This window comes from Pempheris klunzingeri, chromosome 12, assembly GCF_042242105.1.
Source record: "Pempheris klunzingeri isolate RE-2024b chromosome 12, fPemKlu1.hap1, whole genome shotgun sequence".
In the NCBI taxonomy this organism is placed as follows: domain Eukaryota; kingdom Metazoa; phylum Chordata; class Actinopteri; order Acropomatiformes; family Pempheridae; genus Pempheris; species Pempheris klunzingeri.
The window spans coordinates 10,457,124-10,473,778 of record NC_092023.1 but is presented as its reverse complement, the minus strand read 5'-3'; the positions used below and the strand labels follow the sequence as shown (position 1 = coordinate 10,473,778).

At 40.8% G+C, this 16,655-nt stretch overlaps 1 protein-coding gene across 1 annotated transcript in view; it reads right to left on the bottom strand.

The window, feature by feature from the left end:
• Positions 1 to 16,655, bottom strand: part of camkmt (calmodulin-lysine N-methyltransferase) — a 105,531-nt gene that overhangs the window by 15,577 nt on the left and 73,299 nt on the right. Inside the window, exons 4-8 of the mRNA XM_070840849.1 lie at positions 16,168 to 16,228; positions 14,755 to 14,806; positions 10,553 to 10,616; positions 6,537 to 6,603; positions 4,044 to 4,118 (exon numbers count right to left, since the gene is read on the bottom strand). Coding sequence (XP_070696950.1) covers positions 4,044 to 4,118; positions 6,537 to 6,603; positions 10,553 to 10,616; positions 14,755 to 14,806; positions 16,168 to 16,228 — 319 coding nt within the window. The remainder of the gene's footprint in view (positions 1 to 4,043; positions 4,119 to 6,536; positions 6,604 to 10,552; positions 10,617 to 14,754; positions 14,807 to 16,167; positions 16,229 to 16,655) is intronic.

Below are 16,655 nucleotides of genomic sequence, written 5' to 3'. Positions count from 1 at the left end.
GCAATGCAGTAAGTGTGTTAACCTTGACCCCTTTAAAAAGACAGTTTATACTTAAACTGCCAGACAGCACAGCAGAGGTTTCACTCTTTCATCCTGTTAAGCAGGATGAAACAACAATGGCATGTGCTTGTAGTTGAATGTGTCATTCTAATCACACTCTTAGAAAGCGACTTACACGTTTCTTAGAAAAGGCTAGACACCTCTTGGGCGTCTCTTTTTTGTTGTTTTGTGCATATTTTCTGAAATTGAATCTGAAATCAATTAACATAACATTGAGATCTGTTATCGGCTAAAAATGCTGAACTACTACAATTCAAAATAGTTTAAAATGTTCAACAACAGTGCCGTAGCTACAACCTGAATTAGATTGAGGCAACTTAAGTTAATGTGTGGCATGTTAAATATGTCTTTCATATATGGTCCATTTATTTGAAGCTTATAAACATCAAATAAATAAAAATAATTTACCCATTTATTTAGAGTGATTAAAAAGAAATAAAAATTCAAGTAATATCAATTTTGCATTTGCTGTAAAAGATGCCTACATTGGGTAAATGTAAAAATGAACTACAAAACCTTATATAATGGAGACAGAGAAAAGATATAAACACAGAAGATAAAGAGGAAAAAAGAGTCAAAGTTGAGTCAATTAAAAACTTTCAAAAAATACGATATGTCATGTCTTAACAAAATAAATATAGAACATACACTGGCACAGAATGACAAAGCCCCACAGAGGGTGATGATTTTTTTTTTGGATAATTGCTTAAACATAATGATAAAAACAATGTTGTTCCTTGATCCATTGTAAACTACAAGCAGCACTCGCTCGTTTATTGTCTCAACGCTATTGAAAGTGCAGCAGACTGCCATTGCATATGTCTGACCTTCTGTCCAGGCTATTGTGCATTGTAAGTCATCATATTGAGCTCTGAGTAAAGATGTGCTGTGTTTTGTGTGCATTAGTGTTTGCGTGTATCGAGAGCGTGTCCAAAGTTCCTAATTTGATCCAAACCAATACGCATCATGTCAGTGAAGCATAAATGAGGTGTGAGTGTGGGTGTGTATGAACAGTGTGTCTGTGAATGTACATAAGATTCAAATGACACAGATATAGTACAAAAATGAAAAAGAATGCAAGAATGAAAGAAAATGCACACACGCGCACAAACTCACCCACACATAAACAGGACTTTATCTCATTGCCCACACATGGACAGCTTTTGGAGAGAGCAGACATGCAAACATCCCAGCCAAGGTTCCTCTGCCACCCACATGCCCACTGCAGGAATCCCTCTGTCTCTCGCTCCCTCTGTCTCACACACACACACATATGCACACACAGGTGTGAGGAATCACACTCAACTATTCTGCACTACTGTCAGTCTTTCTCTCTATAAATCACTGTTATATGTCCACCTTCTTCCTCATTGAAAAATGTCCATTCTCAGTGTATGCGCACTGGAGGTTTTAAATTTCCACATCACACTTGAGTGAGCTGCATACTGAACCACAACTGGCTGCCAAAATAATGTCTCAATGTCTCAAAATCCTTCTTGTGCTCACTGCTGTTTCCTCCATGTGAAAACAGCCTGGTGTCAAACTCTGCATACACGATATTCTGTACAGTTGAAGGCCAAACAGTGAAGTAACGACGACTGTATAAAACCTCCTTTTTGTTTGTCCTGTGATTGGCAAACTTGGGTTAAGCTCTATTCCTGTCTATCTGAACAGGTCAAAGTGGCAGAGCAGGAAAAAGAGTGAATTTCAAGAGTGAAATTTAATATTTACAGAAATCTGGTGACATTCTGTCCACTTGACTTTCCAGTCCATTTTCCATCCCTTCCATTTCATATGGTATGACTACTGTACATGTATTGTATATGAAGGGCACCGGTGCCATTTTGTTTTTATCAAATATTACTTGTTTTCAGCAGAAGTTATTTCACACAACTGTAGCTATATTCTTAATGAACAGCTACTATGACTAGCTATAGCTGGCCTTGCATAGGTTAGGAACCTATGATTTCAACACATTAAGAATTTAGTATCGATAGTAGCGGTATCTGATTCATACTTGAAAGGCACTTAAATAACACGTCTGGCAGCAAAATCCACTCAAAGGCTCTGTTACGTAATAGTCCTCCAACGATAGGCAGGATATCCAAAGAAGTTAGCACATAATGGACTACTGAAACACAATCTTACACCAAACTCTTCTCCTGTCTTCACTCTGCTCCTCTTTCTTCTCAGCAGTAGATCCATTGCTACCAGTGGGAGCTATAATTAATCTGAATGGAAGTCGCACTGTTGACCTTTTCGTAGGTGATCATCACCATGACGCGCCCGTTAATCGGTCAGCCATCACTCTTTGCCGCTACAATTATCACACAATCGCTCACTCACATGCACACGCAGAAAAGATAGCACCACACAAAAAAACATCTTGTAGCACACACGCCCCACCACTACAGCATGCATGTCTGCTGAGAGAAACTGGTAATGTGAAGAACCTCTCTTCTCACACTATCTGCCTCTATCATACACACGTGCATGTACACTAGTCCAGGGTAAAGTATCCTCTATTATCTGCTTGCTCTCTTTCTCTCTCTGGGTGTTGTACCTGACTACTACCTGTAATGACCGTGACATTACAATAATGATAATGCTGTTTGCTAATGCTGCACTTAGCACACACGCACACAGTTGTGCAAATAGATACACACATACTGTACATCAACTAAGCTTGTGAATAGTCAGGTACTTTTGCTGCAACCAACAGCATGTCCATCTCCTCAGCGAGCGCGTGTATTTGTGTATGTGAGTGTGCAGGTGTGGTGGTAAATGTGTTTAAATGTGAAACAGCTTAAAGGAAGTAAGTGGTCCACTGTTCCATGGCCAGTTCAAAAGAAAGGGGCGCAATCGTGCATGTCTTCCAGTCATTGAGCACTGTCCTGAACCTCCATGACTATCGATGAGACATGTGAACCAAGACAGCCCTGACACTGTTCACGGCCTTCAGCATCTCAGGGCGAATCTTGTCTTCTCTGGAAGACCCTGCGTCTTTCTCCAGAGTCATTTCAAGGTTTGCTAAAACTTGACTCAAAGTCCCTCTACATGTCCTCTCAAACCAGAGGCTTGGCCTCCACAGCCACACAACCTGTAAACCCTGTGGCCTCCTGATATCTGGCTGCTGAATGTGTTACAACCCTACAGTTTCTACATCACTGCCTACATGAGCACTGGAGTCCCTTGCCAGGAACCCAAGTGCAGGCCTGCTCCTCAGGAGCAACACAGGGATCAGTGTCTTGCTCAAGGACTCTGACATTTGGACAGAAGGAGCTGGGGATCGAACCTGGGTTGAATGAATGACTCTACCTGCTCTACCTCCTGAGCCACATACACTCAAACAAGTCATGGTGGTTTTGATAGATTTCCAACCAAGAAAAAGTAAAAAAGTAACAGCAATAAATCACAGGGAGATTTCATTCATTCCTTTCATCATATTTTTTTCCAAGGATGTCAGTGTGCATGGTACACCACAAATCCACCACAAAGCCTCACACAATGACTGAGTGATAAAAAGATGAAATTCTTGATTGGCCACAAGATCTACATTTCAAAGACCGATGGGCTAATTGTTATGTTTACGTTGCTCTATCTCTCCATTTCCATCTCCATTTCTACTCCTCCCTCCATCCGCCCTCAACTCTTTCTTTATCTTACTGTGACTCCTTCCTTGTCAAGGCGCAATTATTTGCAATTTGCCTAAGTCATCCATTTGCTGGGACACCAAGCATGAAAACGAGGCAATTTGGTGTAAAATGGAGGCAGGCGGGCATCAGAGCATATGTATGTGTGTGTGTGTGTGTGTGTGTGTGTGTACGTGTATGTCAGAGTGTATGTGCTCGTGTGGAAAGGCAGGGGAAGGTCCAGGCACTAGTGGGGGGTCATGAAAGAACTGTCATGAAAAAGTGAAAATTAACGCCATGAACGCACAAAGATACATTTCTGTGTGTGTTTTTGTGTGTGTGTGAACCTACCAGTCTGCACACATGACAATGTCAAAGTGACCCTCTAGCGCTGAAATGTCCGACTCACAGTCCCATCTCACCACCCTGTAAGAATACACACAAAACGAGGACCAAAGTTTAGTGTTTGCAGAGCTAGTGACAGAAGAAAGCCAGCATTCAAGAAACCACCCAGTGAGCAACAGCAGTTTGTCCTTCACTGATTCTTTTCTCTTTACAACAGTTTGAGCTTCTTGTTCTGTGACACCTCTCTCTCTGATACCCACTGTTTTTCTGCTTCAGTAGAGACTTGGAGAAAGTGCCAAGTGACAAGACATGTCATCTGTGAGGTAAAGAGAGGGAGCCTCTGACATGACACTTGACATTTATACCATGTGAACACACACACACACACACACACACACACAAACGCAATGGCCAATTCCACACATGTTGCTATTTAATCTCGATACTGTCTCTCTTTCTTAATTTCTCGGCATGACCATTCTCACAGCAATGATAGGATGAGCTATTGTGAATTGGGAATTCCTTATCCTTCCGTTAGTTTTCCCTCAAGTGCTGACAAGTTTTGGTGCTTCTTGATGCATTTTGGTGGAGAGAGTAAAATTCTTGCTATTTGAGCAGAAAGTGTCACTCGTCCTGTTTTGCTTTCTCTGGGTTTGTCTTTGCCCACCAGTCTTAATGGCCGTGGTCACTCATTCTGCATCTCAATGTCTTTGTCAGTTACAGGTCATGCACGATGCTCAGATAATCTGCTACTTTCTCTTGTCTGTTCACTGCTAAACAGCACTGAAGTTTACTTAGAGTTTCTACAGTAGATTACCGAGAGGACTGTTTTCTGTTTTCTTTGGCTATAATTTGGTTGTTCCAGATTGTGTAAAGGCTGCACTGAATATAGTCTTCTCTTCCACCTCTTTTTCCAAACCACTTTCCCCTCTCTCTCTCTCTCTCTCTCTCGCTCTGTCTCTCTCAGAGTGTAGGGCAGAGTGGGGGATTATTAATTAGGCATTATTAACACTCAGTAAACAAAACATTAGGCGCTGCTAGAAACACAATCTCGATTCTCGGCAGGAGGTCCCAGCACACGCACACACATACGCATGTGCACACACCATCGCGCAATATGCCCCTCCCTCTCCCTCCCCTTGTCCAATCGCATTGTGCCCTTCGCCCTCTCTTGCAGTGCCGCGATGACAGCAGGCATAATCTGAAAAGAAAACAATCAAAGTAATGTAGCCTAATTATACGTTTACTTTTTCACTCCATCTTCCACTTGTGTAAATATGCGCAGGAGGGAGAAATGGAGAGAGAGAGATAGAGAAGAGATGGGGGAACAAAGCAGTCAGTCAATGGCAAAATGCTTTTTTTGAGACGGGGACAACAATTAACTACATTTTAGCCCATCCCTGTATATTAGGTGCGTTTGTGTTTGTGTGTGTGGGTGGGTGGGGTGACTGTGCATGTACGCACACAAACACACGTACAGTCTACTTTGAGAATGGGTATTACAGGGTAGTTAACAAGGGTTGATATTTCGTCATTAATTTTTCAAATTAACAGACATAAAAATGCAAAACATTGACATATTCATTCCAAACAAAAGAATGATTTAATTGTATTTCAAGTTAACAATTCATAGAATTCATACAATACAAGGGTATAAAGATGTGTTGTCCATCTAAACTTGGGCATCGTCACTTGACTACACATATTGAACAAAATAATTCCCGCTGTGTATGATGTGAAAATGTCAGCCAATAGATAAGTCAAACGATGTACAGGGCCTGATGTTTGGGTGGGGATTAGGTTTAGGTATCTAAAATAAGACACTGAAACATTTTGACTGAGAATACAATTAGCTTTTTACACCATGAAAAAATATAGATAGTATGTTGGCATTTCTTTGAAGATGAACTAAAGTTGTCAAGAGTTGAAGATATGTGTACGTGCCTATAAATCACCACAGCCTGCACAATCTTCCCCTCCTCTGCAATACTGTACAGGAAAACATTGCTCTTACCTATTGTGTACCTTGTGTGTCCCTTACTCAGTATTCACTTTAGTCATCTGTAATGTTTATATTTGTTGGTGTTTTATTAGAGTGTCATCAACAGGCGTGGCTACATCTCCCAAAAAGTGTGTGTCGACTAGAATACAGCCATGTTTAGGGCTTCACATTCCCACTGGAGCCACCCAAACTAAAAATGCATGCACTCAAGGCACTGTGAAAGCACCTTGGTTGAAAACATTCTCTAGATGGGATACCGTACATTATGTTATGTTTACATGTTGTCCTGCAGTACAGCATGACGCGGTCCCAGAACAATATAAGCACTATTTAAGAAATATTTGAGGCACTTCCAGCTAAAAATGTTAACACTAGAACACGTGTGTGACACACAGACCAATTCTCTATCTGACTGCAGTGACAAGGAAGAGTGGAGTGGAGAAGAGTGGAGGTCATATACTGTATCTCTCCATGAAGTGTTGAGAAAATGGTCTCACCTGGCAGATAGATGTGTTGACCCAAATCTTCCAGTTTGCCTGTTTCTCTCGACCAGCCCTCGTACATCTGATGTGCCATGGTCAAGGATTAATCATAGACAAACATATTACATCCTCAGGTGTCAGGAAATTCTTAAAGATCCCTTATCATATGAACTAAATAAGCAATACATCTGACCAAATCTGTTTACAGTAGATAAAGATTTTAGAGGAGTCATTGTTAAAAATGTTTGTACTGAGGTCAAGTCAATTTTATCTATAATGCCCATAATCGGAAATCACAAATTTGCCTCGAGGGGCTTTCTTTCAGCATACAACACACTCTATCCTTAGACATTTGATTCAGATAAGGAAACAAATCCTGAAAAATGGAAGAATCCTGAGGGAGAGCAACAGAGTATGGATCCTTCTTCCACAACAGACAGACATGCAACAAATGTCATGAATGCAGAATGGACCTTGTAAAGTTACAGTATGGACAATCAATAAAGGATTTAAAGTAAATCCTTCTAGTTAGGCCTCTGATGGAATAAAATAAAATAAAATGAAAGCCTTCATGTGTAGAATTTACATCTCAAAAAAAACGGCACAGGTAGAAGACACAGGGCTTGTAGACATGCAAGTATGGAGAGATGGTGGTTTGATGGGTTGCTGTTGGAGGTTCAGTGCCTTGCTCAAGGGCAGTGCCCAGGAGGCAAACTGGCGCCTCTCCAGCCACCAGTCCACACTCCGTACTGTGGTCTGTGCTGGACTTCAACCTGCCACCCTCTATTTCCTAAGTACGTCCATACAATATTTCCCAAGTCTAAGAGTATTTTTCTACAAATATATGATTCATCAGGACAGATTAAAATATGTTACAATCATATAAAATTCTACACAGTGTGTGAGTGGAGTTAATATATACTTGCTGATTCAGTTAAGGCAGATGCTATTTGCACCCGGTTGTCAGTAGCCAATAATACTATATGCAAATAGTGCATAGTGTATTCTGAGTATATTAGAGTATAATTTGTGTACAATGTACTCGGTCTTTTATATTTGTATTTGATCCAAACATGATCTTTTCCTAAACCTAAACATAACCAAACTGCAACTGAAAGCTGATGATAATAAAGAAAACTCAAATACATGAGTTAACGAAGTCTACAAATGAGCTGAAATAGTTTGCTGGTGGTTTCACACAGGACTTGAACACTGTTCTACTGGGTGGAAGCCCTGCAACTAAACTATTCATCTACCACACCCACATCAATTTCAGGAGGAAATTATCGTTCTTTATGCTGCTTTAATGGACCGAGTGTAAATAGCCAAACAGAGGCCATATGACATTTGCATCCGGGTGCAAAAAGACACTCTTTTCAATAAATGTTTTTAATTCATTGTCAAATGTCAAATTTCCATAGCATTTTTGAAAACACAAAACATGCTGATCTTAGGATGGAGTACAATGGTCATCTACCTCTACCACCCAAATTTCCCTTTTTTTTTTTTTAATATTTGGTTTAAGATTTCTGGAGTGGTGTGTGTCATGTCGTATAAGAGCTATATCAAAGGACACAAACTCTAAGTAAGGTAAAAACACAACCAGATAGAGACAGCATGAGTGAGCAAAGATGATCTCAAGGGATAGAGGGACAGCCTGCACAGCACACAGCAGCCTCTAGCTGGATCAATGATAAGGCTTTTAACCACGGATACACAAGCTCACATGCACACAAAAACACATACACGCAGATGAGCGCACACAAAGGCAGGGCGATTGATGTCAAGTTGTCTGGTAATACACTGGCTTGTGGAGTTGCAAAGCAATTCAATTAGGATTTCCTTGTCTTTAAAGCCTGCAAAGAGCTGAAACAAATCCAATCGACAGAGACAGAGAGCAAGCGAGAGAGAGCAGGAATGTGTGATAAGTTGATAGATGAATTGATAGCTGAGAGCCAATTCAAAATCAAAGAGGCCTTCCAGACACAGTTATACAATAATATGTAGGTTAATACACATACAAGGGTACATAAACATGCAGAAGCACACAACACACACACAGACAGACACACACACGCAAACATGCTGGACACCTGTGCATCTGTGTGTTATGCATAGGGATGACAGGGCGAAGAGCAGAGCAGCTTACTGTAATCTCATCAGCAGCACACCACTAGGGGAGAGGTCAGCGCATGCACAAACACACACATGAGTTGAAAATGCACACACAGAAATAAAGAGGAAGAAGTGAAAGAGAGAGATTTGAGTATTATTGAACATTAAAGTGGAGGAATATTTGCTCCCATCACTTGAAGTAGACAAGTACCAGCCAATGACATGCATCAATCATTCTTAATGGAACATTTCAATTGATTTTCAGCAAGAGTATTCAAGGTCACAGCGACAGTGACTCTCCTCTTATGGTGTGTATTTGTGTGTGTTTCTGCACTATAAATGAGGTCAACAACTTCTAAGAAAAAGAAAAAATCTCTGGATACAGTATATCTGCATGTTCTCTATTCACAGCTTATTTCTCCACATATCTTCTCATCTATTTCACTGTATAAAATTGAGCCATATCACGGCCCATTATCTCTTTCCATTGTAACTCTTGCCGCACAATAAGGACATGTAAGACAAACAGTGGCCATTAGCACAAGGCTACAACCAACAGATTCCTCAGTGAGAGGAAATGCCACACAGTGCCTGCAGTATGTGAATGGGCCAAATTGGCGGAGCCCAGAACAAATGATCTGTCTTTCTCAACCCTCCCTCTCTCTTTCTGTGTGTGTTCGATCCATTCTCGCTATGATTTCACTTACAATTCTCTCTATGTGTTTGTTCTGTGAAACAAAGCAGCCGGTCAATGGTGCATTGTTTGTGTGCCCAAGTGTGTGTGTGCATTTTACAGGCTTCATAATGTTATTGTTTGGTCTTATTGTGATCAGTAAAGGAGCATTGTAGCCGGATGAGACAGAGATATTGTAAGCGCAGCTAAATATGGAAAGTGCCATATCAGTCAATGAGGAAGAAATGTGTATTTATATTTCCTGCTTTTGTGAAACAACTGTAGCAAGTCAGTGCTCCTTTTTCTTGTCTGTTAAGTTGAGTGAATAAAGCAAGATCTGGGAGGATGGGAGAAAAAGGACAAGAAAGATGAAAGAAGACAAAAGAGATCATCAGGAAGACACGTAACATGGGTAGAAAAGAAGAGCAAGGCGGTTTGCAAGCTGACAGAGTTGATCAATAACCCACTCACAGAACAAGTGTTGCCAAAGAATCTCACCTAAAGATTTGTCCTAAAAACATAATTATAGGCCTAAACCTTAACTACACAAAAAAAACATTTTAAACAAACCTTGATTATTCCTGTTTCTAAAACACTCATCAAGCCTTAACCCTAGCCTTAGCATTAGATGAAGTCTCAAACAAAATCTGACAGGATGGCAATTACTGAGCTCTTAACATGGCATTGTGGGCAGCTAGGATTGGTAGATGCCATGTTGAGCGCTGGTACTGTGTATTTGTCACTGTGGGTACTCCATCTGCTGCTTTTGCCTAAAAGATAAAATAGGTGGATAGCTATTCTTACTCTAGCCCAATCTCTGATTTCAAGGCTGAAACACCAAGGTGACAGCACACAGTCCACTTTTTGTTTAAGATACTGAGAGCTGAAACTCACGTAGTCTAATACAACAGTCCTGTAGCAGCACTACAAACTGCAGCCACCAAAATGACCATTACATTGAATAAATACCTCTTTAAAATAGTTTCAAACAAAAACTGAACCTTATAATCTTCATGAAGGGAGGTTGTCAAGTAATCATTGTCAAATCACATGTTCTGAATTCATGTGGGATTTCTGTGTGCGGGAATGCGCAAACAAGAAACACATTTTCTCACTGAAACCCCAATAAAAGAAAGTTTGCACTTAAATAAATCCATATGAATGCATGTATGTGAGCGAAATAAATGAGGCAGAGATAGAGAGATAGACAAAAAGAGAAGGAGAGAGGACGATGAAAGGATACTCTGAATGGACTTCTCGTTCCCATCTGATAGCAGAACTTCTTTCACGTCAGCACAAATGGCAACCTGAGAGACACAGAGACAGGAAAGAGACAGAGAAATGAAACAACACAGAACAAAAGAACAAAACCAAAAGCACCCTTAGATGAAGCAAACATCTGAACACACACACACACACACACACACACACAATAATGACATAACCATATCTACAAAGCTTCAGCAGCCCAGCCCGCCCCACCCTCTCTCTGTATTGCTCCCTCTCCTCCCTGCCATTTCCCTCTCTATCTTCACCCCATTTTTATGTCTGCATTATTTTAATCATTCAATCAAATCAGTCAATACTTTTATCATTGTGGCTAGCGGTGGGGGCTGCTATCTTGCTATCACTCTGTTCAGTAATTGCATTGTGACAGGGGATGATGGCAAGCGCAGAGCCTTTTCATTTGACGCTGGGTGTTTATCGGGCCGAGCCATCACTCCGTTCACCGCTGTCACTCTGCACTCGGCTCGCCGGGCCTGCCTGATGCCCTTCATATAACTTTGCAGAGCAGAATGTGTGAGAGGAAGAGAAAGAGAGGGAGAGGGAGGGAGACAGGAGAATGGATAGACAGCTTTGTGCTGCGCTGTGAGTCTCTGTGTGAGGAAGATATAGATAGAGAGGTGTGTGCTTTACTATAACCTCATCTTTTCACATTCTCTTTTCTCTTTTTTTATATCAGCATGTGTGTGTCAGGCTGTCAATTTCTGTTCAGGAGTGTGTGTGTGTGCATATACCCATGGGTGAGTGTAAGTGCAAGTGGCTATTGTGCTGGTATGCACATAAATCCAATATGGCTGATTCAATGTAATCTTGACTCATATGGCATATAGAAAATACATATCAAGGGTATGGACATTTTTGGAATAAACAAAACATACACACATGCATGCACGCTTTGACACACATGAACTCACACAGACACACACACATGTTAAAGCCCTGCAGGGGGTGCGAGGGGGTCACTGAGTGCTGTGCGTCCCACCATCTGCTCAAATGGAGGAAGGGACCCCCAGGCTGAACCAGAGCATCCAGCTGAAAGATCATGAGCTCAACCTTGCAACCCAGGAGTAATAACCCACCACTCAGGCTATATCAATGTTGAGAAACATCTTAATCGAAACAAAGATTATCATAATGTCAAACTCTGTATGCTGCTGTGAAGTAGCTAACCTGATATCAAAACTTGCTTCTTTTAAGCATGATCACGATTGTTCCATAACCTCAACTAACTTAATGAAGTTATAAAATCATGTAAATTAATTAACTTAATGACAACAAAGCTACTCGTATAATGTTTTCCTAACCTTAGCAAAGTACTTTCAGATTATTATCTTTCCCTAAACCTAATCAAACCTTTACCATAGTGTTGTCACATCATAAAATAGATTTAGTTTTGTGATTGGTCACGGTTTTGAAAGCCACTGACAAATGACGATAGTGTCAAATTGGAAAGTGTGACTATGTGCTGTTCTGAAAGGCATGGATGAACATCATATTTTTGTTTGAGCTGAAAAACGTGTTATATTTATACACTTGCTAATAAGTGTCATTTGATAATATGTCCATCTGTCTGGTGGAGTATCATTCAACGCAAAATTCATTACTTTGTCTCAGATAGGAAAAACAAGTGGAGTGCGGCAGTATGAAGTCGTGGAGAGGTGATAGGGCACTAAACTTGACAGCCAAAGTATTAGCAGAGACAACAGGTGAGTCATTGAGGATGATCACATTTTTCTCAGCTTCACTTGTTACAATGCTATTTAGCTTGACTTGAATATTGGTATATTTTTTTGTCACAGTTTCACACGTAATGGATTTAAGCATTTGCCGTAGAGTTTTTGTCTTAAAAGCAATTAAAACATTTTAACTATGGCAGCTTTACATGGTTGAGTAGAACATTTGTTTCTGATTTTATGATGAAATTTGCTTTATTCTTCCCAGAACATACAGATCTTTATTTTTAGGGTGAATGAACTTTCCGGCTTAGCTATTTGATAATCACAGCATTTATCCATGGCATTATGTACTATGGCATTATGTATTGTGGCATTATGTATTATGGATGGACGCTTCCTGGGGTGGGTTTGGTCGAGGCCGTCGCCATGAGGATGACAAATTACATTTAATATTATCTTGATATTTGGATAGCATTTTAACAGAACACTGCTCAAGGATGTGTACGAAAGGAAGACGGCATTGAAAATGGTACAGAACAGAAAATAAGCAATTGGGGGGGGGTGTGAATGAATGACAAAAAGTTGGTAGGAAGAAAGAGAAGTAATGCAACAATAATTAATTAACTGTTCAGGTAAACAACAGATAATAAACTTGAATGTGGTGTCAGTGTCGGATGATGGGAGGATCAGGAGAAGGAGAGGTGTGAAGGAAGGACTCCATCTGAAGCCGCCAATGTCAAAACATGGTGTATTGACTGCCTAGAGATAAAACCAGTCTCTCTCTCTCTCTCTCTCTCTCTCACACACACACACACACGCAGCACAGAATGGCATCTAGCAGATCGATGGGACACTGACGCCTGCTATGTGGAGGGGCCCTTAAGACCCTGGCTAATAAACCCTATGGCTGACAGACTGCAGTATATCTGTGTGTGTGTGTGTGTGTGTGCGTGCGTGCGTGCGTGCGTGCGTGTGTGTGTGTGTGTGTGTGTGTGTGTGTGTGTGTGTGTGTGTGTGCGTGCGTGTTTGTGAGCGTGCGTCAATACAAGACAGCTTTTCAGACCCAAGTTAGTTCATGTAGGTAGGTGTCACTACCCAGGTTGTCTGGTGATTGATTGTGTCAGTGTGCTGATAAACAAAATGGAAAAGCATATTATAATAATTATATCTTATACAAAAATAATCCTGTTAATCCTAAAAGCTGGCTTCGCATCAAATTCTGAAAACATTAAACTGTTTGGGAAAAAAGCTGCCAGCACATGTTTTACTATCCATATCAAATCTGCAATATTCAGACAGTGTTCTGCAAGTATTTATGCTGCGTTAATTACAATTTTCCATTCATCCAGCAAAAACCAGTGTCCTGGTAGGCAAGTACCAGGTGCTCTGATAAGATGCATCAATACTCGCCTACACTATGTTTTGTGTGATTCTGGTTTTCATGCAATCAAATGTGAGGTTGATTGCTTATGCAAATCGATTCTATAGCCTGGTATTGAAAGAAGACTGGACCATATTCAAAGTTTTTCATCTTACCAAGTTACTAGCTGAATCTTAAGGCGTTTAACAATGTTGCTGAGAGCAGTTTCCACTAAGCAGAGAACTCTTAAGCTAAGATAAAATGTGCAGTTGACCTTGCTACACCCAGTCTGTATGGCAAAATTCAGCATAAAAAAACATAGCGATACGTGCAAATGCTGTTACCATACCAACAATTAAGGCATCGGTGTGTCACATACACATCGTAAATTACTCTTGTACACATCACATCACCTGAATGCCACACTGGCGTCATATCAGAGCACCTTCAGGCATAAACTGACACTACCAGGGTGCACCACATAACGCCACAGGAGGACTTTTCTACCAGTGGCCATCAAACGACATAACTCTACCCTCTTCTACAAGGGCAGCTGAAATATCGGACAGCAAGATCAATGATATCAATATATGTGCAATATTTTTTATTTCAATATCACATTCAATATTACTCATTCATATTCGTCCTATATAGGATGTCCTATATATATATTTCGTCCTATTTTCCACATTCGATATAACTGTATTTCATTTTATTGTCACTTACTTTCATTGCTACTTGCTTTTAAGTATGTTTTGTTACTTTATTTTTATTCTACTACGCACAGGTGTTACCATTTACTACTCTTCTTACCTTATATTATCTTAATTGTAGGAATTATTCAGCCAGTTAGGAGCTAACAATAAGCATAACATGCTCTGTGAATTTGGCCTAAGGTGGTAGACACTGAAGAGTACATAGGCGACTTACTGTTAATTTAATACAGGTAAACAGTGAGCATGCACACATACACAAACACAAGAAGCGAATGTATATGTATAGGTATGGATACTGTGTGCCCATGCTGTTTGTGTATTGATTGGTGAGGGTCAATTTCATCAGGGAAGCCACTTCTCATGCAAAAATCTGTGTGTAGGCGTGTGTGTGTGTGTGTGGGTCACTTACCATGAGCCCAGCAAGACAAGTCATACCTCCTCCTAACTCACACACTGCACCCCTGAGAGACAGAGAGGTAGAGAGAAAAGAGTGGGAGTGAGATTAACCTTCCTGAACCAAACCTAGTAGTTTAGCACTAACACATACATACACACAAACGCACACACCCAGGCACAGACAGTGCAGCAGATGCACACAGATGTATATATACACACTCACACACGCGCATGCTATCATACAAACCTGCACATACACACACAGAAAACACAGCAGGGTAAGAAATATCAATTCAACCATCAACCTGAAAGCTGAATACTGAACATTGAGAAGCACAAGCTCAATCAGCGGGAATCTGAGAAAACACACACACACACACACACACACACACACACACACACACACAGCGTCCTGTTGCTTGCATGCTCATTCAACCCCTCTCTCCATCCTCTTCCTCCTTTCATCTCCCCGTCTCCTCCATCTCTACCCCTGTCCTCTTTCATCCCTCCGTGCCTCCCTCCCTCTCTTGCTGACCTTCACTACGCTGCTCTGATCAATACCCCTCTCCTCCTCGCCTCCCACCTCTTGAATGTTAAAACAGGAAATCAAAGGGTGACGTTCCACCTTGAGTGGAAATCAAAGGTGCCTGGGTGCTTTTCAGCCCTGTGCCGCAGGGCAGGCCAGTGCTCAGCAAACGGGAGCAGGGGAAAGAGCAACACAAAACAACACAGCGTGGCATGGAAAGGTACAGAATGACACGAGTAACCTGCATTTACTGCGGGAGAGAAGCTGTGCTGACATGTTCTCTGATAAGTAAATTTATGAGCTAATACTTTTAAAACATAGTAGACTAACAAGTTAAATCTAGAAGAATTGATATACTTTGGCATAATTATATATGATAAAATGTTAGATGGATAACATTATCTCACAACAGCTGTGTGTTAGTATTTCCAAGGATGCTGCTATTTTACCTCCCTCCACCTCCCTGCTTGCAATTTGTGTTTTCAATTTTCTCTTTAATTTCACTGAAGAGGAGAAACACTTTCGAAGTGAATTTTCAAACATGCTTTCTCCACTGTAGTTCCACAATATCTCATTACAACAAATGCAATGTTTCGAATAAGTTTGCAAAGGAGGGATGATGGCCCTCTTCCTGATTTGTTCTATGAAGCAATTTCCTGTCATGCAGCAGGTTTCTTGTGAAATCAAATGTGGCAGAAAGGCCATTACGTGCTGCCAAACATCTCTCTGAATGACTGAATTTGTCCACAATGCAATAAAGTTTCAACATTTAAACCTGAAAAACAATGCTGCAAATGCCGATCAATGCGATTAATCAAAGCTGTGGCCCTTGTATTATTGATGAAGCAGTTGAGTCTTTTGACGATGGTGTGAGCAAGTTTCAAGGAAGGAATGACTCACTTGAAGATGCGACGTTGCTGCAGACAGTAATGAGCCATCACCTCTTCAGATGGCCACACACCTGAGTGAGTCAGAGAGAGACAGAGAAAGAGTTAGAGGCTCAGTTACTGATCTTTATCCATTTCAGCAAGATATGTATTTGCAGACATTTATATAGAATCCCTTGTGTGACAAAGTGCTTTGACTACAGTGGCTCAACATCAAAAAACCTTAATATTGATATAAAATCCATATAAAACAATGAGTGTTCAGTGAAACATAATTGGATGTATTGTGCTTTCCAGTGTGTGTTCATTTGCTTCTCTTGTGGTTTCCACCTTGCCTGTGATCCAAGGCTTCTCTGTCTGTCTGTCAGTCTGTCTATCCTAAATCCTTGCAACACACTCTCTCATTGGGCACTGTGTATGCAAGTGTGTGTGTGTGTGTGTGTGTGTGTGTGTGTGTGTGTGTGTGTGTGTGTGTGTTTGAATGTGTGTGTGACAAGGGGT